A 24,585-nucleotide genomic window follows, 5' to 3' on the forward strand; every position below is an offset into this window, starting at 1 on the left:
GGTCATACAAGTGACGAGTCTCCTGTGCTCGGTGTGTCACGGGCAGGGACACCTGAGGAGCGGGTGAGATGTGGCAGGGGTCACACAAGTGACGAGTCTGCTGTGCTCGGTGTGTCACGGGCAGGGACACCCGAGGAGCGGGTGAGATGTGGCAGGGGTCATACAAGTGACGAGTCTCCTGTGCTCGGTGTGTCACGGGCAGGGACACCTGAGGAGCGGGTGAGATGTGGCAGGGGTCATACAAGTGACGAGTCTGCTGTGCTCGGTGTGTCATGGGCAGGGAGGGATCCTCTGTGTGCCAAAGGACCAAAAATAAGTGTTGAGAGCCTGACTTACAGGGCCTTCCCAACCCAGGGCTTTCTGAAGCTGCCATACACTTATGGTGACTGTAAGCAGTGCTGCTAATTGTAGGGATACATTAATTAATCAGCAGGGAGATGGTGAAAGTGCATCAGCAAATGGGAGCAGCACCACGATCAAGCCCAAAAGATGGTACAATATGTTTGTGTAGCCTTCCTGTTAGGATTTATTGCATTAAAAAATCAATTATTTCTTGTTTTTCTGCTCTGTTTCAGGTCCGCCTGTAAGTACCAAACCTCTATGGTTTTAGAAGCTGTTGACACAGACTTTGCGGGGCATGACCTAGCAGAGTCTCCTGCCTGTGCTGTCTGGTGTGGTAGCAGCCTTTGCAGTCCTGGTACCCTGTGATCTTCCGAATAGCAAGTACTTGGGGTGCTCAGGACCAGTATTGGGGTGGGATTGTTCCCGGGTGCATCGCGGCTTCTGAGGGTGAGGCGGAGGGAGCGCAGGATGGGGACACGGTGCAGATATTGGTGTGTTACCAGCTGGCCCCACATGCCCCGGGGGAACCGGCTGCGTGTGCTCCACGTGCACTGGGTGCCACACGCCGAACGGGACGTGCCTGTGAAAGAAGGAAAAGCAGATCGCGAACACATGGCGGGAGCTGAGCTGCGGGGACTTGCTCCCTGCTATTCACCCTGGCTTCCTGAACTGTCGGGCCTTCAAGGATAGCTGCACAACTATCAATTTCAGAGGAAAAATTGTGTTGACAGCTTCCTTTTCAAATGTTAGCTAATGCAAAACCTCAGCGCAGGCGATTTAGGCTGCAGGAAAATAGCTAGGTTGTTGCAGAAGTTTTCTTACAGCTATTAAGAGACCCACAGTGAACCAGAAGAAGCAACACAAGGAATGAGGCCATATATCGACATCTCTCAGGATTATAAAGAAATGCTATATTGTCTCTAGCATGGTCCTTCCAGAGGAAATGGTTTATATTCATTCACAATAGGGTAACTATAGTGGGCTTCTGTGAAGGAACATGAGAAGTTGAACATACGGTAGTCATCTTTTGTCTGTTCACGCAAAAATGTCTTAAACGGTTTGCAGATGACGTTCTGAGGAGAAGGAGTTGCTGCACAACCTATTTTCCCCTTTCATCAAGTTGAAATGCTATAGACTGAACTCCCGCAGATATACGAGCTCAGCCCAGTTTAATGACAACAATCTTCCAAAAAGTTGCACCTTCCAGGCCAAAAGGTCTGAAAGTGTTTTACAGCTGGAAGGCTGCTCCACGCAAGCCTGCAGTGATAGCTTATCCCAGGGGCTTTCGGGACTGGCCGCTAAAGGGGATGTATTAATATTTCAGCATTAGCTTTGGGTTGTTGGGAGGAGAGAACCACTCTGGAGTGAGCTACAAGTGGTTTCCATCCAGGACTGTCCCTGCCACTCCACCCTGGGCAGGAATAAGTCGACGCTAAAGGGATGGGACGGGCACGAAATTGGTAGGGGTGTTGGCATTTCTATTATTGTAGTGAGAAATCAAGAGAAATCCACAGGTTAACGGAGACGTCTCCTGGAGAGCGGTCTGCGCCTTCGCAGGGTGAGGAAGACGTGCACTCCAGGCTTTCCCTGCAGCAATACGGGTTAGAAACTTAATATCATAATGAAAGACTGAAGCCTGGCAGAAACACTTGGGACCACCGGAGAAGTGCTGACAATATATGCTACCGTATCCCGGCTTATTGCGACCCCTGAACCTGTCTCCACACATAGACTTTTGGGACAGGCCGTGAGGAATGCTGCAGCCAATGGAAATAACACGAGGAAGTCGGGCAGACCGAGCGTTGTTAGCCAAAGTGGAATTTGTCTCGGGCTAACAGCACCCTCGTCTCATTTGGGACCTCTGGGGTTTCTGGTCGGCTGGCGAGCGAGACCAGCTCAGTCAGCACGAGCAAAATTTCACTGCTTGGAGAGTCACGCAGAGTCCTACATGTCGCCATAGGAAATATTTCCCCCCCCTCATATTTGTCGTGATTAAAACCGCATGGAAACTCAAGATTATGAGCAACAGACCTGGGCTGGCTGATACACACAATGTTCTGGATAGCAACCCCAAAGTGCCGATGACCCTGCCTTTCTCTCCTAGGCTTTTTCCAAGCTTGCAAGACACAGCATGCCGGGTGGCAGGGCTTGGCCCCTGGTGCTGGCGTTGGCATGAGAGCGGGAATGGGCAGAAAGACTCATGAGAAACGCACTGAGCCCTGCTCATAGCCTAGGACGGCCAGGAGAGAAGCCAGGGAAATGGATGAGCAACACCCAGCAGCAAAAGGGGCCTTCATGCTTTTCTCTTGCCCAACAGATGCTCCCACCGCAAGCCTTGAAGTCAGCTGAGGCTTTGGTGAAGACAAGGGCAACCCGCAGTCATGCAAGAAATTTGGTGAGATTGGGACTAAAAGGGGCAAAGGAAGGAAGGAAATGACGAAATAGTGCAATAGTCCTGAAGTTCCCGGACTCTTTGGCCATCTGGACCACATCCGAAGGAAAAGATCCTCTCATGGACATTTCTCTCCCATTTCTGAACGTGCAACATTTCTGTGGCAACTGCAGCAATTCCATACATGAAAAAATAATGTTTAGCAAATGGAAACTAAGGAAGAAAGTCAGAGGCCTGTAATTAGCTCATGGACACGCAGATACCTTCAGAGCCCGTGTGCAGAGCTGTGGGTAGAACCACACCGAAAGGAGAGAAACCTTCGCAAACAGGAGATGGAGACCGAAGGGATCAGAGATGAAGGTCAAGGGGCTGCGGAGAGGTTTTTAACCATTCTGTTTCCTAAACCTTTATATGTGGTTTCGTCTCTTTATCAAGCCCTCCCTCTGGAGTTTGAAGCTAACTTTCGCCATTTCGGTGTGTTTTGTTTGGGGGCCTTACAAAGTAAGACTAGGGCTCCTGGTAAACACCTTATTATTTGTTGTTGTTGTTGTCTCATGCCCTCTGTCTGGCAGTACCTTTGTCAGCAGGTCTCCAGGCTTTGTAACCTGGAAGGAGGTAGTGATCTCGCACAGCAAACTCCATGGGGAATAGCATGCTGCAAACAGGCTGTGGCTCGTAACAGAGCAGGGGACACAGGAGCTTTGTAGGACCCAGCTTAAGAGGAACACAATCCCCAGGAACCCTCCTGCATGTGGACACGTGCTGCTTTTGAAGATGCCTGTGTCAGCTTGAGGGTCTTCTTGAAAAGGCATGGCGTGCAGTGTTTGTCCTTGCGGACGGGGCTTGCTGCTTGCAGCAGGATTGGAAAGGCACAAGTCACTCCGGGAGAAATGCAAAAGTCCGTAATAACAGTGTTCGCATCTGAGGCAGATAGTCATGAGTGAGGAAGGAATGTGGATTTTAGGGTTTGCTGTGGACGAGCAATTTAAGATCCTTTCCTTATAAACATCTGGCATCTATTTTCTGCCCTACCGGGCATTCCCCCTTCGCTGTTCCCGCTTGGAGGGCTGTAACGCTGCGCTCTCACGTACCGGACGTGGTGCCGTCATGTACAGCCAGTCCTCACCGGAGACCAGCGCAGCTCAGCCTCTGCCTGGGCTCTCCCTGCTCGGGCACCGGCTGCAGCAGAGCCAGGAGAAACAGAACCAGCCTTTAGCTCACTCTGAGGGAGCTCAGCTCTGGAGGAAAGCGGCATTTAGGAGACTAAAAGCACAGGAAAACTCAGCATTCCCCGGCAGCCACAGAGTAATCCCAGGGCATGATGCTGACACCAGGAGTTTTGCTCACTACCAGCACATAGAGACAGGCGAATATTAGTGGGACTGAGAACCCGCCTAAAACCCTACAGGAAAGTGGTTTCCCACAACACATCATCTACAAAATTTAAAATCAAGCAGTGGTTCAGCATTTCATCCATCTGCAAGGGATGCCTTTGCAAAGTGCATATTGCTTTCAACTTACCAAAACTGCATGGGAAGGGATGACCCCGGTCCCAAGCAGCCCCTCAGCCCTGCAGAGGGAGGCAGCTACGCTCTCACCAGGTGGTGGTTCGATCCCGGCAAGCAATGTCTGAGTTCGGGATGCACAGCCAAAGGATGCTCTGTGTACACCTGGCAAAACAGATTCCCTTTTGAGATCTCAGACTGCGTTCACATGCACTGGGACTGAACATGTAGGAAGGCACAAAGAGGTAGCGCGGGTGGGGCTGGTGTCTCCAGCCACAGACACCAGGAAGCTGGGCTTTGCCTGCAGATGCCAGCACACGCAGGCAGAGACACTCTGTTTTACATACGGAAACCCCAAACGTGGCTAGAAACAGAACCGAGAGATTACTACCACATCATTTTTGCAAAATACAGAGCAAAAGCTACATGGCTGCTGAGGACATAATCATTCAGATCCTTTACTAATCAGCTGCTATCTTCCAAATCCGCACAGCCTCCAGTTTTGGTGAGCAGGGATGCAGAGGTGTTTTTTTTTTTTTAAATTTTTATTGCATAGTTCAATTTAACTGTAAGAGGTAGAAAACCAACTTCTAGGCAAGCGGCTGAAGAAAACTGCCACTGGTCTTGTGTTCATGTGTTTACGAGGCTCGGTTCAGTGTCACCTGAGCCAAAGCCATTCCCCGAGCCACGCTCAGGATGGTTCACGCCCTGACAATGCGCTGGGAAGGATCTCACGGGGTAGAGGACACTGAGCACAGCTGCTCGTATGTCTTCTTCCAGACATGCTTTTTCCTGTGTCAGCTTGTTTTCCCACATTTTTCTCTCGCTTCTGGACAGGACCGTATTTTCAAGGCTAAGAAAATCCTGTTTTAAAGTGATAACTCTATAAATAAATAGCTAACACCCAGATGACTTCAGTAAAGAAAGAGAAAAATGTGACAGTTGGCTACTGCAGGAAGCTGGTTCCCAGGACTCAGGTTTTATGAAGTGTTGGAAATTGGGATTATATTTTGTTAGGCTGCAAACTCTTGCCCTTCTTTTGCTGCCTAAACCTCCACATGACACTTCTGTTACGAGATGTGCTGGTTTGTCACATGCACAAGCAAACTGGTGGCTTAAGTGTGTGCTTAAGGACAGGTCTGGGCACACGCAAACACCAGCTTGCCCTCTCCCTCTCCCAAAACCCACGAATACTCTCACCACAGCGCAAAGCTGCGTCTGTGGCACAGCTCGTTTGTGCTGTTTATAACCTTACTTTTGGATGGTTTCCAATTGCCTCTGATTTTGCCTTAATTACCAGGGAGACAAAGGTGCGATGGGGATCCCTGGGCGGCCGGTAAGTTGAAACCTCTCCCTTGTGCCTTGCCCTCCCCATTCTCTTCCAACCCCCAAGATTTTAGCGGGGGGCTTTCAGGATGAACCTTCACAGGTTCACCCTGAGCAAAGCCTGAGCCCCGCACCTGAGAGGTTGTGGCAGGGTGGCCCTGCAAACCATGCTGGGGGGGTGTTTCCATCCTCTGTGCCGTATTGCTCAGACCCTCTGCTGGTTCAGCATCCTCCTGGTGCCCCCTCGTGCGCTGGCTGGGCTTGCTAGCTGTGGGCTTGCTAACACACACCCTGCAGCTGCCCCTTCCAAATAACCCTGCCCCGAACAAGGCGGGGGCATCCCTGCCTGCCTGAGTGCTGTATTTCAAAGCTGCTCTTTGCTCAGACATCCCAGGGTGAGGATAGGGAAGCGGGTTGGGGTGGGAGCTGAGGCCACCCTACTCATGCCAGCCCTGTAGCCAGGGTTTTGGGGCAGGGGAGTGTACCCTTGCCGCTGACGCCTGTGTTTGTCTCTCTCTCTCTCTCTTTCTCCCCCCTTGCACCCTCTTGCATGTGGCTGTGATGGCTGCCACTGACCCAGGGACTAAAAGGGCAACCTGGAGAGAAGGTGAGTCTGCTCCTCGCTGCATTTCTGACTGCTCTCCTTTAGGGCCGGCTGAGCCCCAGGTCACGGTCACGGCCGCTGTGGCCAGCTTTGGGCTTCCACCTCCCTGGGCTGCCCCCTCTCTTTCCCAGTGCAAGTTTATCTCCTGAATTCTTTCCAGGCCACTCAGCCTCCAAAGATGCTGTTTCTGGACAATTTACTAACAGCATAAGAGCCATTGGGGCACACGCAGGGCTCCCCTCAAGGCTTCCTGGGTATTAACTGTTCAGTTTCTTACCTGCCAGCAGCTCCACTTGCCCTAAGCCACCCTCAGCTGCCCTGCACCTCCCAGGTTAGCCTGGTCACTGGTGCAAGCCATAGCAAAGAAGAGAATGGCATGGCACACTCCTATTTCTGACATGCTGGGACCTCTTCCTCCTAAGGAAAACTGGTATGGTTTAAGTGTGTGGGAGACCACCTCCCAAGCTGTTTGCCATGCCACATATGGGTGTTTTGTCCCTCCAAAGAAGTGGTGGCTTGCAAAGCATCCTACGGCCGACCCCCATGCTTTGAAGTGTTTGACACTTTGGCATTAGTGTATTTTCCCCAGAGCTGTGAGTATCTCCCACCCACATGAACAGCAGGATGGAGGTGTAGGGGTGTAAAATAACTGAATAATGGTGTGTAGAAATAGGTAAGCAATAAGTATTCACCTGACGGGGGGACTGTCCGCACAGGGCACTGCTGTACCAGGTCCATTCGCTCCTATTCATAGGAGACAGAAAAGCAGCAAGGAAGGGCAAGGTAGAACAGAGATTGCTCCTTCCTTGCTTTCAAGCTTCTGCTTGCTCGTTGAAGCCAACCAACATTATCTAAGAGACCAAGATTTCAATGCCTGAAGCCATCCTGCTTTTTCTCTGTGTGTCCTTGCATTTTTCGCTGGCCAAAGCTTTCAACATGAAAGGACAGCAGATAGATACAAACAAACAAGGGAAAAGTCACTTGTAATTGCCCTCTGTGGCAGTCCCGGGTCCTTGGCAGGCTGCGGCTTTGTTCTGCAGAGAGCTCTGCTTGCTCGCAGGCTGCTTGGTTCATCGGATCCTCCATCCCGAGGCTTCCCAGCCCTGGGCACTTCTGGAGCCGCCTCCCGGGAACACACCATGTTTTGCAGAGCCGGGGATGTGTCCTGCCCCATGGCACGTCGTGGGTGGCTGGGGCTGTAGAGGCAGCTGTTTTCATCCACATCCCAAGTGTGCTTGAGAAGCACCCAAGCAAGGCGTTTCTGGAGGCACCCGGTGAGCTGCCTGCAGCTCCCGTGTCGCTGGAGCCCAGCACGTCCCTCCTTCTTTCTTTCTTTTGCAAGACTCGCTCCTCCTGGGCTCGCAGGAAGGAAACAGCAAGGGTTTCAGGCCATCTTTCACGCTTGTAATGGGGCAGAACCTCTGTTTTGCCAGAAAGTGTTTTATGTGTTTATAGTATTCCTTGCTGTGCAGCTTCCATTTTTTGGCACGTCTGATCAGCTCCAAATGACATCTCTTGTCCCAGACCGCAGGGCGAGAGCTGGGGGAGGCCGGAATGGCAGCTGCCCCATTGAGCCCTGGAGGTTTCACACCTTGAGCATGCTCATTCAACCCCGCTCTTGGCGGAAATGTTATTTTCTTTGCATTTTCCTCTCCCCCTCTCTCACCCTTTTCCTCTCCCCCGTCCCTCCGCAGGGAGCTCCAGGAGCAGCGGGCATGTCTGTCATCGGGCCCCGCGGTCCACCCGTAAGTGCCTTTTCTCTCTATTTTTGACTGATGCAGGATGTGGGCAAGAAACAGGGAAAGACTTAGGAGGGGCAGTAAGACATCAGCTGGAGACAGCAAAAACCCTGTATAATGTGGTTCCTATGCTGAGCCAGGCTTGGTTTTATACTGCTATTATATACTATATATAATGAAATTACAGCTCATGCTCCAGAAGGAATGTGGAAGCCTTCTCTTGCAAGGAAATCATAATCCTGTATTTAAAACGAAGAAGCAGATTTCTTTCTTGCAACAGGGCTGCTATTGCTTTGGAGAAAATACACCCTTTGCCAGGCTGATCTCAGCCCTTGGTTTCATTAGCAGAGGACAAAACCCCCTAATTTTGCGGACGAGCAGCATCAGAGCCAAGCTGGCGACTGGGGAACTCACAAAGATGGGCAGCGCGAAGTTGTTCAGAGGTGCTTATCAGCTATCCAAAATCTCAGAAACTTTCCGACAGCACTGTTGCTGACTGGGGAGCCCAGGAAAGTGCAGGCAGGATTTTGCATCCTCTTGCAGCACAAGTGTCCCTGCAACATGCCACAATTCAGCCAGATGAAGCTTTTTACAAGGACAGGGCCGTAAAAAAAGACCAACAAGAAGGGCTGGAGCACCTTTGCGCCCTAAATGCTGGATGTTTCGTGCACTGCGGTTCAGCCATCAAGCGTCTGCTTTTGTGCAGATGCAGGCGGACCAGCCCCGCTCTCCAGCCCCGCACAGCCTGCACCGGAGATTTCCATGAAAGAGACGTGGAGACGCAATCTTCCCCCTTCCAGCAGGCACTTCCGATTCTGATTAACCTGTGGAGAGCACCGTCCTTGACCTGCAGAGAGGATGGTCCGCCAGCAACTTTTGTTTCACAGCGGAGGTCAAGTGAGAGAGACCCGGGCAGTGCAAACACTTGGCTACATCTGGCTTTCCAATTAACTTTCCAAAAACCCCATGATAAGCGTCTCTAATAAGAAACAGCTTTGCCAGTTCCCAGGCCCACCTGCCTTCTCAAACTCGGTTTGAGAAGCTACAGAACCGAAACCCAGGGCACAAATGGGTCTCTGCAAGATTTTACACCCAGCAGACCGTCCCTGGACACGTGGAAGGGCTGGCAGATCTCTCCATGACAAGCTCTCTGAGAGGCCACCCCGCTCCACACGCAGCACAGTTTAGAGGGTAAACGCCCTATTACTTGTGCTATTTCTCCCAAACTGTAGCTCTCAGCCTTCTAGATAGTGTGGTTATGGTAACTGGAGAGAAAAGCCATCAGTCCCTGTCACTGTAGGTCCCACAAGCAGAGACAGGCACCACTGTTTTCCTGAAGGACACATGCCTGGTCTGCAGGGCAGTTTTTAATGTCTGCTTTGATGCTACTGCTTCGCCTCATCGCCTCTGCTGCTGCTTGGGAAAGTGCAGAACACGTTGCCTCTCCGAAGCAGCAGGAAACCTAGATGGCAAATGATATTTAAAACGGGCTTTTGCCCACCCCAGTCAAAAGCCCGAGGTGCCAGGACCGGCACAGCTCCACGCTTCCACCCCAAAGCCTGCTGTGAGCATGATCCAGGTTCCCGGGGAGCTGGTGATGGGTCAGAAGGATGGCTGAGCACTGAAGACAAACACGGAAAGCCCAGCCAAGGGGCCGCTCGGAAAGACGTGGGATGACAAATAGTTTCCAGATTTGTGTTTGGAGGTTAAAGTTTTTGCTAGAGCTCAGAGCTGCTTAACTTTTGGCCGGAGAGGGACAGCGTGCCGATAGTGGCAGAAACAGACGGTCTCCATGATTTGGCAGCTCCCGGGATTACATACTGCATACAATCAACATTTTAAAAAGAAGACAAGGAAAACCAGCCACCCAACAAAAACAGTCTGTTGGAACCGCTCGCTGCTGAACTGTTGTTTTGGCCCGGTACTGTGTAAATCACTCTGCCGTCCTCCAAGGAGAAAGCAGCAACAGTCTGTAGTCTACAGAGGAAGCCAAATTGCACAATTTCCAGGTTTTCTCCCTAATTCTTTTTTTAGCACTTCTTGTCCTGGGAGGTATCCAGCAGGGAACCTAAATTAATGAATTGTGGCTAGGCTCCTCTTGGTTCTTGCCTTTTCAGAAACCAGCGGCAGACAGATCCTTTAACTTACAGCCTATCTCCCCTCCTGGTCACTGGCCAACGGGACCAGGTGGTTTTATATGTATTTGCAAAGTGAAGCTGACCAAGTTCAACTCTGCAGCACTGAAAAGAAACAGTGCGAACGGGATTAGGTCCTGCTAGTATTGTGTATAAAAGCACAACTGTTCAGCACAACATGAGGCATCTTGTGCTGGGAGCGTCCCTCGGACTCTGCAAAGAGGTTATTTGGCCCCGTCCTCCGAAGGGGCCAAACTTTGAGTGTCTCTGCAGATGGAGGGAGCCTGGAGGAGATGGAACCTGAAGGTGAAGGTTTTCCCACGGGGTTATCGTTGCTCCACTGGTGCAAACCTCAGCCTCGCAGGGCAGCGTGCCCGTCCCCTCCTTCCCTGCCCCCAGCACCACACAGGATCGCTCCGGTTAAGGCAGAGATGCACCCACATGCGTTTCCTTTCAGAAGCGAACCTTTATTTCTACCCAGCTCTTTCCTAGGAAGCCCTGGTGGGATTCAAACAGTCTGCTCACAGTATCTCAAATTGCTTAAGAAAGCTTTTTCTTCCCCAAAACGAAGCACAAGAACATGTAAGAAACCTGGGCTTTTTGGCAGCGTGGCTTGGCTTTCGGGGGAGATGCCGCAGCGGTCACTCGGCGTGCGTGGTACAGGATTTACCTCATCCTGCCATTTCCATCGACATGGGTGTGCTCCCAGATCTGCTGCAGTCTGGTCCATTTTGCTTCCTGACTTGGCTCACACGTTCTTTTTGGGAAACTGATATTAAAAAATCCCTAAATAAAGTGGTATCTTTACTGGATACCTACAAATCTAGGGTAACTGCGACCTGGGATGTCGCAGGTCCCAGAAGATGAAGAACCATGACAAGTAAGCAGCCAAGACCATTTATTTCTTCGTGTTTTTAAGCGAGTGATGAAGAAACTGCCAAGCACAGCCCAAGCAGTGGTTGCTGTACCCATCCCAAACTGGTAGCCAGTGCTGGCCAGCCAGAAAGAGGTGGGGAAAGGACGTGGTGCTCATGTTCCTCTCATCACGCTGCCTCACTCTCCTCCTTCTCTTGGGTTTCAGAGGAAACAAAAAACAAAAAGAAGAAAAATCATCTATTTTCCAGAATTATTTGTGAAGGAAAAGTGATGCACTGGGACATGAGGTTAGGGGAGGAGGGGAGGGATGGCTATATTTAAACACCGGTGACCTGCAAGGTTTGTCTTGCACAGAGCAGCACCCTGCGTTAAACGCCTCTGGTTTATGGCAGCAAGAGCTGCCATAAAATGAGCTCAGCCTCTGGAATATACTCCAAAAGCCCAGTCTATGGGCTAGGGACACCATTTAATTAACGCAGAAACTTGAAGGGAACTCTGCGCAGTCCAAACTGGACTTGCTCCAGGATTTCTTGGCCCTGTACAAATTGGAGTGGGGATGAGAGGTTTCCCTCCTCCCCAAGACGCTTCCCCGTTGGAGGGCAGCGGGGTCTTGGGCAGCCCTTCAGAAGGTGCCGGGATAGCGGGCAGAGGTTGCAGGGAAGGGTGCACAGGGAGGGCTCGGGCAGCCAAAATCCGCCTCAGTTCCTCTGAACCATCTCTGTTCCTTCTTTCCCAGGGACAGCCTGGAACGAGAGGTTTCCCTGGATTCCCGGTGAGTCTAACTCTTAGTTTACGAGGTACGGGTGAGCAATATTATTAGGAAGTATTGTTAGTGCTCACTGTATCTCATTGTTTTTGTCTGAAACCCAGGACCTGATCTGATATGGAATTTTTTCTTAATTTGCTTTTGTTTTTTATCTTTTAAATGATACTTAGGGAGAAAACAAAACAAAAAAACCCCACACAACACCAAAAGGAAATTAATTTTTTTTAAAAGTGTTAAAATAACATAGCTGAAGCCAGATCTGTTCAGTAAAAGGAAACCAAACTAAGAAATACCCCCAAACAAAGAAAATAAACCTTGGGCAGGGGAAATTCCAACCTCAATTGAGCTTTCAGGTGATACTGCAACAGCAGTAAGTGCCTGTGATCCACACGGGGCCCTGCTGGGCTCAACACCTTGGTCACACCAAAGCACAAGGACAAGAAGCACGGGGGCGAGAATTCTCCTCCAGCACCGTTACCGGTGACAAGGGAGCAGAACAGCCCAGCAGAGGACAAAGCCGCCTGAGCAGGCTCTGCAGCGCTGAGCTGCCCCTGGGCTGAGGAGAAGCAGATCTCTCCTTTGCCGTCGTGGCCTTTGGCTTTTGAGGGAGCAGAAAGCACCCCAGCACGGCTCAGGAGGAAACGCGGGCTGGGACAGTGCTCTGCGGAGCCTACTTCTCATCAAACGGTACCTTCGAAACGCTGCTGAGCCGTGTGTCACCTCTTCCCTGGGCGCTTTAATTGTTCTGCCGTTTGCAAAAATTCCCCTTCCCCCGGAAGGTGGGTGTCTTTTTAATCAAAATCTCGAGAAAACTCCTGATTTTCAACTAGTTTACAGGATGGTGTGAAATTTGAAACGCTGAGGGTTTTTCGCAAATTGCCCACGAATCCCTCTTGCCTTTTCTTCCTTTCTGGTGTCCAGTGCTGGTGCTGATGGACAGACAGCCCGGTGAAAGCATTTCTCACCATTTATCCTTTTTTGCATTTCAGGGCCCTATTGGCTTGGACGGTAAACCGGTAAGCAAACAGCTCCTCTGAAGCCTTTTTGTGCTGCCAGCCTGCCTGTTACAGAGCGTGTTTGGAAGAGGATTATTTTGTAATGTTAGGCACATGCATGGATTAAAAGAAAATTAGAAGGCTGGCAGGCAGGAGGATGCCGCAGATGCCTTGGGGCAGTTGCAAGAGTCAGGAGATTAGGGAAGGCAGAGGCTGCTTCCTTTCTCGGCAAATCTATAAAGCAGCACCTCGGGAGCGCAGCAGCCTGGGTGCTGCAGGAAGGCCCTACGGGCGCTCCCACCCCACCAGACAGACAGAGCAGGTCCTCCGGGCACTGGCCCTCTGCCTTGGACAGACAACCCTTCGAAGTCCACCCTGCAGCTCCTTTCTCTTTGCTGCTGTGCTGTGAAGAGTTGCAGTAGAAGAGGAAAGGACTCTAAAGACCTCCATGCTGTCCGTAGAGCCTCCTTATAATCAGCGTTGTGTTAGAGACCTCAGTTCTTCTCATCCTTCTCATCCAAACTGCTTCCCTCTGAACCCAACTGACACGAAGCCTGTAGCTCCGGGCAGGCCCTCAGCCCCATATTCACCCCCCAGAGCTTTGGTCTTGGCGTTTTGGGGAGCAGGGAGCGGTGTCCTGCAGGCGTGTGAGCAAAGCTCCACATGCGCTGTGTCGCAACTGCGTTGACAAGATATACTTAACCATGGGCACCTCCCAAGGCCAGGCGCGAGTGGGTTAAGAGAACATCCTCTAGAGACTGCAGTGGCCAAAGCTGGTGCATGTTTCTTTTCTTTTGCAGGGTCATCCTGGACAGAAGGGAGAGATGGTAAAGAAAATATATGTGTGTCTGCGGGTGACGGGTGGGTTTGAAATGATGTTGCCTCTCAGCTGGAAACGAGCTCCTAGGCAGGGCAGTGATCTTGGTTCAGCTAATGCACAGGCTGTGTCCCTAATTCTGTAAGCACATAATAACAGTGCTGGGTTACATGTCTGTAATTTTTACATTATGGCTATCAGATTAATCATGTGACAACAGCAACTGTCTAGTTACGCACGGGACGTGTTTTTCTTGCAGTTAGCAATTACGTTCTTTAAATATACTCTGGGAGCTGACATTTTTTGTGGTTGGCCTCGTAGCAGAAGTAAAATTTGATGGAAAGATTTCTGAAAGCCCATCTGGCAGCTTTCAACTTATCTAACAACAACAAAACGCCCATATTATTCGTATTAAATGTCTGTTGAAGCTCTGTTTCATATGTGCGTTGCACTTAAATGCTTTTGGTTGAAAACTATAAACTCAGGCCACACTTCATGGGAACCCAAACGCAGCCTTGTTCCTCTTGCCATCTCTCCTCGTGATGAAATCGCCCACGTGAGCACGCCGAGCTAGCGGCTCTGTAGTTACCTTCGCCTGCTCAAACGCCGAACGTTTTCCTCTGCGAGTCCTGTTCTCCTGAGCCCGAGTGCCGGTGTCACCCTCTGGCGAGCACATGTTGAAGGTCCCCTCCCTGCTCTCAGAGAGGGGTGAGCTGGCGTCCCCCATTGCGCAACCCCAGCCCAGGCAGTTGCAGCTCAGGCTTCAGCCCTGGCTGCTGCTGGTTCCATCCCAGCGCGTCGTCCGGCCAGACGTGCTGCCAGCCGAGGTCCTGGGAACAATGAGGGGGTGTTTCCCTGATGATTTTTCCCCTCTCCTTTCAATAATTCTCCCCTGCGGCGCAGCCAGAACATGTGTGCGTTTTCACTCCTCCGGAGTAACAAAGGGAACCCAGATCTCTCCTGGGAACTTTTCCCCACAATTGTTTTTAAAAGCTGAGTTTCCACCTACTCCATACACTGAGAGTTTTTGTCTTCTTGTCACTGTAAACGGGAATCCATCTCGCATTCACGACAATGTGTTTCTTTAAAGGGTGCCGCAGGTCCCAGGGGACAACCTGTAAGTATCCCACCTCTTGCAATCACTCCTCCTCCTTAGCGCTTTCCCCTTATGTGCACTGAACCCCTTAATTTACTGAGAACTTGTTGTTTTCACTTTTACAGGGACCCCCAGGACAAAAAGGAGAAAAGGTAATTTTTATGGGAGACGTGTTGAAAAGTAAATGTAAAAAGTAAGCAGGGAAGGGATTCGGTGGCCTTGGTGCTGCTCGGTCTGGCTGAGAAGTACAGCGAGAGCAGAAGGCTGTGGGGATAGCGGACAGGAGGCACGCTGCTTGTTGGGTGCAAATCGGCATAGCTGCACTGAATTCAATATAACCACAACGATTTACACCCTCTGGATCTGACCGTGTGTGTCTATTCTGGTCCCCTCTGTTTGTGGTTTAACCTCTTTCCTTTTAATCCCCTTCTTTCACAGGGTCAGTGTGCAGAGTACCCGCACAGGGTAAGTCATTAGCGTTATTATCGTCCGTCCCGTGCCTTCCTGCATGTTAATCCTCCTTGGTTTGAATGGCTTTTTGTTGGGAATAGAGATGGTTTCATTAACAAGATGCGTCACTGGGGCCCTGAGGGCAGCGCTTGGCTGATTGATGCGTTTCGCAGAAAAGCAGCAGATAAGGTTTTCCAGGAGGGATGTTGGTTCTCCGGTCTGTTCCTGCCCACCGGGGCTGACCCCCAGCTCAGTGCTGTCATGGCTGCTTCCTGAGCCCACCCCGTGCTCTGTGCCAGAGCAGGGTGGCTCTGTGTCCTCACCCCAAAACTCAGGGAAACCTGGGGCTTCTGCAGGAGGAGACGTCACCCCCTCACACCTCGCGCTGCTGCACCAGCTCTGTCCTGCTCCCGCAGCCTCCGCTGCAGTGGCGTGGCCAGAAGCACAGGGTTTGCAGACCTTGGGGAAACTCTTGTCATCGTTCCTCCCTGTCCTTCTCCCTCGTGCTGGCCTCAGCCCTGTACAGAGACAAGGGCAAGGGTGGCGCTCCCGTCCTGGAAGTGACCCTGACCACCCCAGCCACGGTGCTCTGGCTGGTCCCCGGTGAACCGGTCCCCACGCCGGTCCCTCAGCCTGGTGGGCTTTCTGCCCGCAAAGAGGCAGAGAGGGAGGGCTGACGCCAGCGTCTCTTTAATGAAAGCCAGGATGTTGTCTCTTCAACCTGGCCTGGCTGGCATGTACCGCAGCCAAGAGACGAGAGAGTACATCATGGGGCTTGAGGGGATTACAGGGGTAAGATTTAACCGGCTCTAAAAACAGCCGGAGTGCTGAAAATCCACTGGAAATGTGTTGGAACGACATCATATGAAGTGGCTGGAATTTGCAATCTGGATGTGGAGAGAGATGGGCTTAAGGGCTTTCTTTTTATTTTTGATGGGCCTTTGGGCAATTAGCTGGGCTCTGGTCCCTGGCCCCAAGGCAGCGGGTCCCATGCTCCATGGGGCAGGGTTAGAGAAGGGAGCTGGGCTGGCAACAAGGGAGAAGGGGCCATGGGTATGTGCCAGCCCCCATACAATAATAGCTGGTCAGCTGTGTTTATTTAGGCGAGCTGGATCACTAGATTGTTATGTTAAAAAGAAGCTGACAACAATGTTCACCCGAGAGGTGTCCTGGGATCCTGTTACAGCCTTGGCTCCGACTGTCCTCAGTGCTCAAGGTGAAAAGCAGCGGCAGGATCCACAGCAACGCTGGGAAACGGAGATGCAGGTTGTGCGTCACCGGCAGCGGCCGGGGCTCAGGACCGGGGCACTGGTTTAGTGGCTCGGGGCTGTAGGCACCCCAGGGTGATGAGCCACGGGGCTGTGACAGCAAACAAAGGGCTGGTGCAAAGCCCCACATCCCAGCAAAGCCTGGTGATGCTTCCTTGGGTCTCAGGGAGGTACTTCTGGTCTCAGGAGGCAGCAAGCTCAGCATTTTGTATAAAGCCCATGAGTTGTTCCAAGGCAGAGATGCTCACAGGAAGGATGGCTGTTAGCAACTCAGGTGTGGGCTGTCACAGGCACCAATCAGCCAACAGAGGGGCAGTTCCCTCTCTTCCTTCCCCAAAGGAGAATTAGGATGAGCCTTGTTGTACAAATGCTATACATTTGACTGAATTGCAATTTGTTCTTGCTTTACTGGTTGACAAGGTCGTTTGTCAGATGTTCTGGGCAAGGAAATGAAAACCAGCATCCTGAAAATGCAGAGATGTTGTTTCAGTTTTGTTTTGTCTGTTTTCTTAGGAAGGAAGTGTGAGGTTAGGACGTATGCCTTGGCTCCTCTTGTAGTTGCCTATTTATTTTTCCTGTATGGCGTGCACTGCTGTGAGGGCCAGGGCCAGGCATGGGCTGCCCATTTGGTACGGGCTGGCCCTTCGAGCTGCTCCTGAACGCTGTTCCGTGGAAGGTGTTTAGCTCCGGGAGAGGGGGACCAGCCACTCTCCACCTGCTCTCAGAGATGCTGCATGTCTAACTGTGACCCCGTTTGTGTTGTGTGTCTTCGCTGTCCCCTAGGAATACCTAAGTACCACCCTTGCAGCCCTGCGTTCTAACCAGATCCTCACGCTAAAGGTTTGTGGGTACCGGTCTGAGGGGACCCAGTTCTGATGCAAAGGCATGAGGATGCAGATCCAGTATTGCACTGCTGAAAATACCTTGCCATGGGGACACAGAGGGGACAGGGCAAGAGCCAGGTGGAAGAGCTTCAGGTTTCTTCTCTAACCTCTCCCACTTGCACCTGAAGCCATTGCTGGGTCTTGTTTCTCCTCTGTTTTCAGGACTTCTTCCCTCCGTTTCCCTCCTTATCCTTTTCCAGCATCCTTCCTCTGCTTTCCTGTGAGTTGCATAATATTTCAGAGACACTTCAGGGGCTGAGGAGCCAGATGTTCCAGCAGTGCTGCTGTTGTTGTGACAGCCTGCGGCTGTCTGGGTCAGCGTGCTCGAAAGCAACCGCCTGATCACGGGGTGGCGAGGCTGCAATATTGGGTTGCCACTTCACTTTGCAACAGGACTGGGTCCTTGCTTCCCCTGCGAGCACAAAGAACGGTGTTTGAAGGGATGAAAGCGCGCTGATCGATGCGCACGGTTACGTGGGGGGAGACCTCTGGGCACACCTCTCAGCTCACACAGGGGAACACCACACGCAGGGGGACCTTTTGTGTTTGAGCACAGAAAGCTTCTCTCTCCCCTCCCTGTGCGTCCAAGAGCAGCCTCAATGCAGACTGATAGGAGCAGGAAAGCGGATCAGGCCAGAGGTGCCAGGCGAACAGCAGCAGGCATGCAAGTGGAAACTGGATACAGCAGAAGGATGAACAAATGCTCCTGAGCTTTAGTGCATTTGATTTCTCTGTGTCCGGGTCAGCTCTGTGCCCTAGGGCAGCATTCCTGGCTATAAGCAGTCAGCGGCTGTTACCGTTAGAAAAGTGAAGCGCAGGCTCCCCAGACAATACCCTGCTCAGGGCTCACACGCACCAAGCTCTAAGCCTTCTCCCGTGGCCATGGTGGCAGTCTGCTCAGCTAAATGAGCCACACCAGGACCTGTTTTGTTCACTGATAAGCATCTCTCCACGTGCTGACGAAGGGTAAGGCCTGGAGATACAGCATTTCTTGTAAGGGAAGATGGAAGGAAATAGGAACTTGGAGAAAATTGGCACTTTGATAGTTACATCAAATCTGACAATGAGAAATTAAGAGAAACAGTCCTGCCAGCAGTGAGCTTAGCAGAGCCAGTGCGGGGATGCCTTGCAGTAAATACTGCCTGAGGAGAGCATCAGAGCTGAGGCAAAACTCCCCTGGGCCCGTTTCTTCTCTGAGGAGCAGGTGAATCTGTGGCGGGAGTGGCGGGCTGGCGAGCGGACGCCCTGCACCCGATAGAGCCGGCTCGCGGCGGGACCCCTGCGAACAGCGCGTGGAGGTGCTCAGAGGTCTGCCCGCACGTACCCAGCCCGTGGCCCTCTCACACGGGCTTTATTTCACAGCATCTCTCTGTTCCCCTCTCCTCTGTTCTCTCCCGGGCTGCTCTCTGACTCTCGGGTGCCCCAACGGGCTCCTTTGCCCTGCGACCTCCTGGTTTGATCTTCTCCAGCTGCTGCCTCTCCTCAATTCCGTGCGGCTGGCTCCACCTCCGGTCATAAAGAGACGCACTTTCCAGGTAGACTTCTCCTCTTTGCCTGTTTCTGAGCCTACCCGATTAATCAGCTTGCTACCTGTCTGTCTTCCCCTACAGAGGGGTTTCCAAGAGGTTCGGGCAGAGCTGAGGGATTTTCTTTGAAGCAGAGGAAATCTTTGATGTGATAATGTGGCTAAAAAGAAATGCACTGAAGCCAGTTTTTATAACTGAAAGAAATGAGCCATGAAACTGTTCTTGGGACTGTTGACAAGCAGTCTCCTACCTTAAGGAGTCAGTTCCTGCATATTCAATCTCTAGAAGCTACAAAGCTCTTGCTGAAATGCAGCTAATGTCTGTGAAAGTTAACGGAGATGAATGAATAGGCAAACGCCTCTTCCAAGGGCTCGTCTAGTCCAAGACACTTGGGAGAATGTGTTTAAATAAGCTCTTATAATGGTTTCATTAAGTTGTATTAAATCTTTGTGTAAACACATGTATTTTGGTTTCCAGGGCCATAATTCCTGTTCAGTTTAGTTTGGGAATGAATTCATAAAATGAATTACGGACATATGAATAGTGAATGAGAACGTCCACAGTCGGGAGTTCATGTGGCTTTTAATGAGCCTCCTTTAAGCTCAGTTCAGTCGGGATTAACTTTCCCGCGTGGACGAAATGCTGTAGTTACCCCGCTGAAGTGAGCCGGACACCCCCAATGGAGTTTTGTCACCTGCTGCCTGTCCGGACAGCCAGACGCTCGCGGGGAGCTGCATCTGCGGGACGGGACTGTACATGGGGCGCCCGGTCCCTGCCCGGAGCTGGCGAAACCCTGACGTGTCGCTCAGCCCGCCGTCTCAGCTCAGCTCCTGTCGGTTCAGCATTCACACCACACAGAGCCCGGTGGCTCGTGCTTGTCGCCTTTCGCAGTGACAGTCCGAAGAGCTGGGCCAAGGACTCAGCCCTTGGGAAGGCTGTGAAAGCTGGAGTTTGTATCCAGGATGAAGTGGGAAACTTGAATAGCTGCCCCGCGCCCTGTCGTCAGCCAGGGCTGCAAATTCCCTGTGTCCCCAGGGACTAACCTCACCGGAGAACTTTGCCGTGATCCGTTTTGCTGTATTCATTCCCCAAGTGCAACAACGTGCAGTCTGCTCCCACAGATCTGCCAGCACCAAGCAATTCCAGGAGCCTGGTGTATAAATACTGAGAAAAAAATGTGAGGCTGCAAATTAAACGTTAGCACTAGTGCCTGGGAGAGGAAAGTCCTGCTGCTGCCTCTGAACACTTTGGGCAGGGGCTCGGGCTTAGCCAAGACCTGTGTCAAGAGGCTGAACAAGCACTGCATTGCTGGGGCACAACTCAGGTGTTTAAAAGAACTGCAAATGAGCTCTAGTCAACAGCTAAAAATAATGAAAGTCGCACCTTATCTCCCTCCCACTTACCGTATCCACTCACCACCCAGTTAGATCTGCGGGTGTCTTTTTGTGCTGAATGCATTAATAAGACTATAAAGATGCTGCAATAACGTGTTGTGTGTTTAGGGACCTGCAGACAGGCACTTGCTTACAGAAAGCATGTTCTGTCCAGCACGTTCCCTGCGGGGGTGCCAGCACCCATTCCCAGCACCGTGCTGCACTGTAGTGCCCTAAATCTGGATCCCGTGTCCCCGTGCATGGGCTACAGGGTGAGCCAGGATCCACTTGTAAAATGGGGAGAAGACAGGGCGCCTTCCCAGCGTGGGCGGCGAGCGGTGGCTCTGGAGGGCAGGACTGCTGCTCCACACATGACGCGGCTTCCCGTGAGCCTGGCCCGCACCCTGGAAATGTTCTCTTAAATAGACCTCATGGCAGAAGGGATGGAGTTTGCAGCCTATTACTTTCATTTATCATTCTAAATAAAGCAAACATGCATGTTTTACTAAAGGCAGCCAAGATAAACAGCACACTTGGTCGGAACACATGCAGGGGACAGATTTCGTGCGCTCTCCTGCACACACAAGTGCGTGGGAGAAGACTTAGTTCTACCAAGCAGTAGTGTACCAGACTGTAGAGAGGACCAATGCAGCGGAGACCAAACTGCCCACCCATTGATTTACGACTGAGAAATGACAATGTTTGATTTCTCCCTTCCCGTGGATCCACCAGGGAGGTTTTTTTGTATTCAAACTGGGTCACCAGCAGTAGGATGTCATGATATTTTATCTAGGGAGGGGGCCCACGAGACTAACAGCTTAGCGGGGGTGCCACGGCACCCTTAGGAGTTTGCTGGATCCATCAATTGTGGATCAGCAGTCTGGTATTCAAACGTGGCGCTTCCAACCCACTGTCTCCTCAGCGCCGCGCGGTCCCGAGCCCGGGTCCTTCGGGCCAGATGGCATTGCTGAGGCATGAGCCACAGCTGCCAAGTGGCTACCGAGGGGCCTGGGGAGGAACCGGCTGCAGCGGCTCCGCTCCCAGAGCTTGGAGTGGCAGGTGGCTGCGCACGCACTGGTGTGCTAAATCTTACGAGAACAGGCTCTGCCTGGTGTACGTGGGGCTGTTTCTGGGCGGGCTCCAGAAATGCCATGATGATCGTGTTATTTTCTTATGGTTTTGCGGAGTTTCTACTTTTGGTCCTTGGCAAAACAGAGGGAGTGTTGTCCCAACAAATATAGCATGGGGCTGAGGTAAGACACTGTGGCTCTGCCTGGAAGCGCCAGTGTGGTCACGGGGGCCTTTGCTTCACATATGACTGTCAAGTGCTTTGGAAAGCTTCCTGAGAAGCTTCAGAGATGCTGATCCTTGACATATAAATTGTATTTGATGGACTCGGTGAAGAAAAAGATCTCTTTGGACTGTACAATCATCTGTAGGTCCCTTTTAAAGAGAGTTCTAACAATGTGGCCTCAGATGTCTTTGCAAACTGAAGGGCGCTGGCTCCGGCCACCCAGGCAGCCTGGCCACCATGGAATCATAGAATCATTTCAGTTGGAAAAGATCCTCAGGATCATTGCGTCCAAACATAACCTAACTCTAGCACTAACCCATGTCCCTAAGAACCTCGTCTGAACGCCTTTTAAACTCCTTCAGGAACGGTGACTCCAGCACTGCCCCGGGCAGCCTGTTTCAATGCCTCACAACCCCTTCCTAATATCCAATCTAGATCTCCCCTGGCACAACTTGAGGCTGTTTCCTCTTGTCCCATCACTTGCTACTTGGGAGCAGAGACCATCCTTGCTGGGCTCTCCCTCTCTCTTGGAAACCTCTCCTGGCACTAACCTGGGACTCGCTTCTATCTCTTCTGCTTCAGCCAAGCTGAGCTTCCCTGATCCCTTTCGGGGCAGGAGGGGTGGGTGTGAAGGGTTTGCACTGCTCGCCCATAACCCCTTGTTTTAATGAACCTCAGGGTGAACAAGGACAAGCAGGAATCCAAGGTCCCCCGGGACCCCCTGGCCCCCCAGGGCCAATTGGACCAGCAGGACCCGAGGGAACCCCAGGACAGCCTGGGCCAGTGGGGCCACCTGTAAGTCCAGTTACAAAAAACCCTTTCTGCTTCATCTTTCCAGACTCCTCTGGCCTTTGTTGCCTTTTCTGAAGCCGAGATAGCCACGGCCAGGAGACTCGCGGGGCACGTGGCTGTGTGGGGAGGAAGAAGCTCTCGGGGAGCAGGGGAGGCGGAGGCGTGCGCCCTGCACTGCTGTCTCTATCTGGACACGCAGGCGTGAGCAGGTGGCACCAGCCCCATTTCCTTCTCCTCAGCCTCCGCAGACGGCCGTGGGGAGGAAATAACATGGGGGGTGTAATTGTCCTGCTCACAGCAGAAACCTGACTGATAAGGATCCCCGTGACCCCTTTGAAGTCCTGCTCCCGTCCTGTTCTCAGGCTGGTAACGAGCAGCCAAGGAGGGTGAAAACAGAACCACCGTTTAAAATAATGCTGTTGCTAAATGGCGGGAGATGGGGCAGAAAATCCTGGTAATGTGTCTGTCTCTTGCAACAGGGCAGAGCGGGAGAACCTGGGAAGCCTGGCAGGGACGGAAAGGTAGGTACCAGAAACCCGCTCTGTTCCTGGGAGCTGTGGGCAGAAACGCGACACGCGGGCCCTGCAGCGACTGCGGCTGAGAGGAGTTGCCATCCCCGAGAGTTGCCAAGGCCAGGCAGCAGGACAGCCAGGTCTTGTCCCCTGAGGCAAAAGTGCTGCTCCACACAGCACAGTGGGGCCGGACGTGCTGCCAGCACCCCATCTTGCTTTGAGCTCCGAGCAGCCAAAAATGCGATGACTAAACATCTGAATTGCCCTAAGCAGGCAACATCCAGGGTGCTATGGATGTCTAGTTTTCTCCTTCCATCTGCTCACATCAGGAAGGCAGGTCCTGTAAGGATGGTTTGTTTATTTACATTTAGGTATACATGTATCCGGTATGCTTAAGGGTTCATATCAGGTAAACTGTTTGGTTATTTCCCATTTAAAAGCACAAGTGGTTTGTTTGTTTCTCCCCGTTTAGCTTGCCAGAGGGAGCTGCACAACCTGATTTACTACAGAGCTGCACTGTGGGCTGGGAACGAGTTTCCCAAGCAAAGCTAGAGAAACAAGAAAGATGCTGGAGCACAATGCAAAGCAGCTTTTTGGTTTTGTGATTCCCCGAGCCCAGGGCTGGGGGCACAGAGTGTGATGGGCGTGAATTGATTTGGGAGCGTGGGTTAAGAGAACTTCCATCTATGTGAAGAATAGACCGGGGACGTTTGAGTTTGCCGGTGCCAATCGTCTCTGTGGAGTGGCGTTTCAAACGGCAGCAGCCAGCATCTCCCGTCACCCTGCAGCCCACGAAATGTTGTCTACGTGTGCCAACTCCAGTCTGTTCTGATTTTATCTACAGGGCTTACCTGGGCCTCCTGGACCAAAGGTGAGACATCCCACCTGGCTTAGAAGGGAGCAAGGTGATGAACAGAGGTGGACACTCCTGGCAAGGAGAGCTGTGTACACTTTAATGGGTGGCGGATGGGGAGAGGAGGTTACATCAAACCGCTGAGAAAGATTTCTAGCACAGCTCGGCACTGCCTTTGGGGCCGGGCCATGTGCTGACTCATGGGTTTTGTCCGGGCGACACGGCTGAGCCGCATCTCGGCCGAGCAAGGCACGCCTCATCAGCCCCTCTTGCAAAATCCTTTGCCACACACAGCTTTATTGGCTTCTTCCACTCCCAAAGCATTTACCAGCGCTTCAGGAACTGATTTTGCAATGCTATTGTTAACTCCGCCACAGCTTCCCATTTATTCACTTGCCAAAATGCAAGTGGGGAGGTGGTGGTTGTTGTTTTTCAGCTGCAGACACCCACCCACCCCCATTTGTTTTTACTGGAGATATTTGGCCCGGGGAGGAGATGGGAACAGCAGAGCTAGGGCACGGAGCTGGCAGCAGCTGCCGGTGCCTGTTGCACCATCCACACCAGGGCTCAGCACACCGCCCGTAACAGAGCCACCCTGAGCAACAGGTGGATTTTCCCCACAGAATGTCCGTCCATCCCCAGGGAGAAGGGCAGGGATTTGCCCTTCCCGGGCCAAGCCTCACTGTGTCTTTTTGCCTTTTGCAGGGAGACCCTGGGGTTCAGGGATACCCCGGCAGAAAGGTAAGACGGGGAGCTCCAACATTGTTAAGTGAACTAAGGTGCGCTGATGCCTTGCACGATCGTGGCTGCAAACCTTTGGACTCTGGAGCCCCCCGAGCTCTGCTGCCGCTGGACACAGGGCTGGGACAGGAAAGAGTCCAGGTTAGAAGGCAGAAGCTGGCAATGCCTGAATGCCTTCAGCAGCAGCTCATTAACAGTAGGGTCGTCAAGCCCAGAGGGTGTAATGAAGAGACAGAGACAGAGGAGAGACACAAAGGGAGATCAAAGGGGAGAGAGGGGATGAAGAGATACTGCAAAAG

At 52.0% G+C, this 24,585-nt stretch overlaps 1 protein-coding gene across 21 annotated transcripts in view; it reads left to right on the plus strand.

The window, feature by feature from the left end:
- The first annotated feature begins 578 nt into the window (after positions 1-578).
- The window catches only part of COL13A1 (collagen type XIII alpha 1 chain), a 64,299-nt gene continuing 40,292 nt past the window's right edge, over positions 579-24,585 (plus strand). For 16 of the 21 annotated variants that reach the window (XM_065067992.1, XM_065067994.1, XM_065068003.1 and 13 more), the window contains exons 1-15: positions 579-583; positions 5,540-5,575; positions 6,146-6,172; positions 7,864-7,914; positions 11,656-11,691; positions 12,675-12,701; positions 13,481-13,507; positions 14,588-14,614; positions 14,719-14,745; positions 15,032-15,058; positions 18,665-18,730; positions 22,067-22,183; positions 22,660-22,701; positions 23,537-23,563; positions 24,251-24,286. In XM_065067992.1, the coding sequence (XP_064924064.1) occupies positions 5,555-5,575; positions 6,146-6,172; positions 7,864-7,914; positions 11,656-11,691; positions 12,675-12,701; positions 13,481-13,507; positions 14,588-14,614; positions 14,719-14,745; positions 15,032-15,058; positions 18,665-18,730; positions 22,067-22,183; positions 22,660-22,701; positions 23,537-23,563; positions 24,251-24,286 (558 nt within the window). In that variant the 5' untranslated portion in view covers positions 579-583; positions 5,540-5,554. Of the gene's footprint in view, positions 584-5,539; positions 5,576-6,145; positions 6,173-7,863; positions 7,915-11,655; positions 11,692-12,674; positions 12,702-13,480; positions 13,508-14,587; positions 14,615-14,718; positions 14,746-15,031; positions 15,059-17,094; positions 17,152-18,664; positions 18,731-22,066; positions 22,184-22,659; positions 22,702-23,536; positions 23,564-24,250; positions 24,287-24,585 lie in introns of all 21 variants that reach the window. The other 5 variants (XM_065067993.1, XM_065068011.1, XM_065068002.1 and 2 more) reach the window with 3 other exon arrangements.

The sequence above is a fragment of the Columba livia genome, chromosome 6 (genome assembly GCF_036013475.1).
Source record: "Columba livia isolate bColLiv1 breed racing homer chromosome 6, bColLiv1.pat.W.v2, whole genome shotgun sequence".
In the NCBI taxonomy this organism is placed as follows: Eukaryota; Metazoa; Chordata; class Aves; order Columbiformes; family Columbidae; genus Columba; species Columba livia.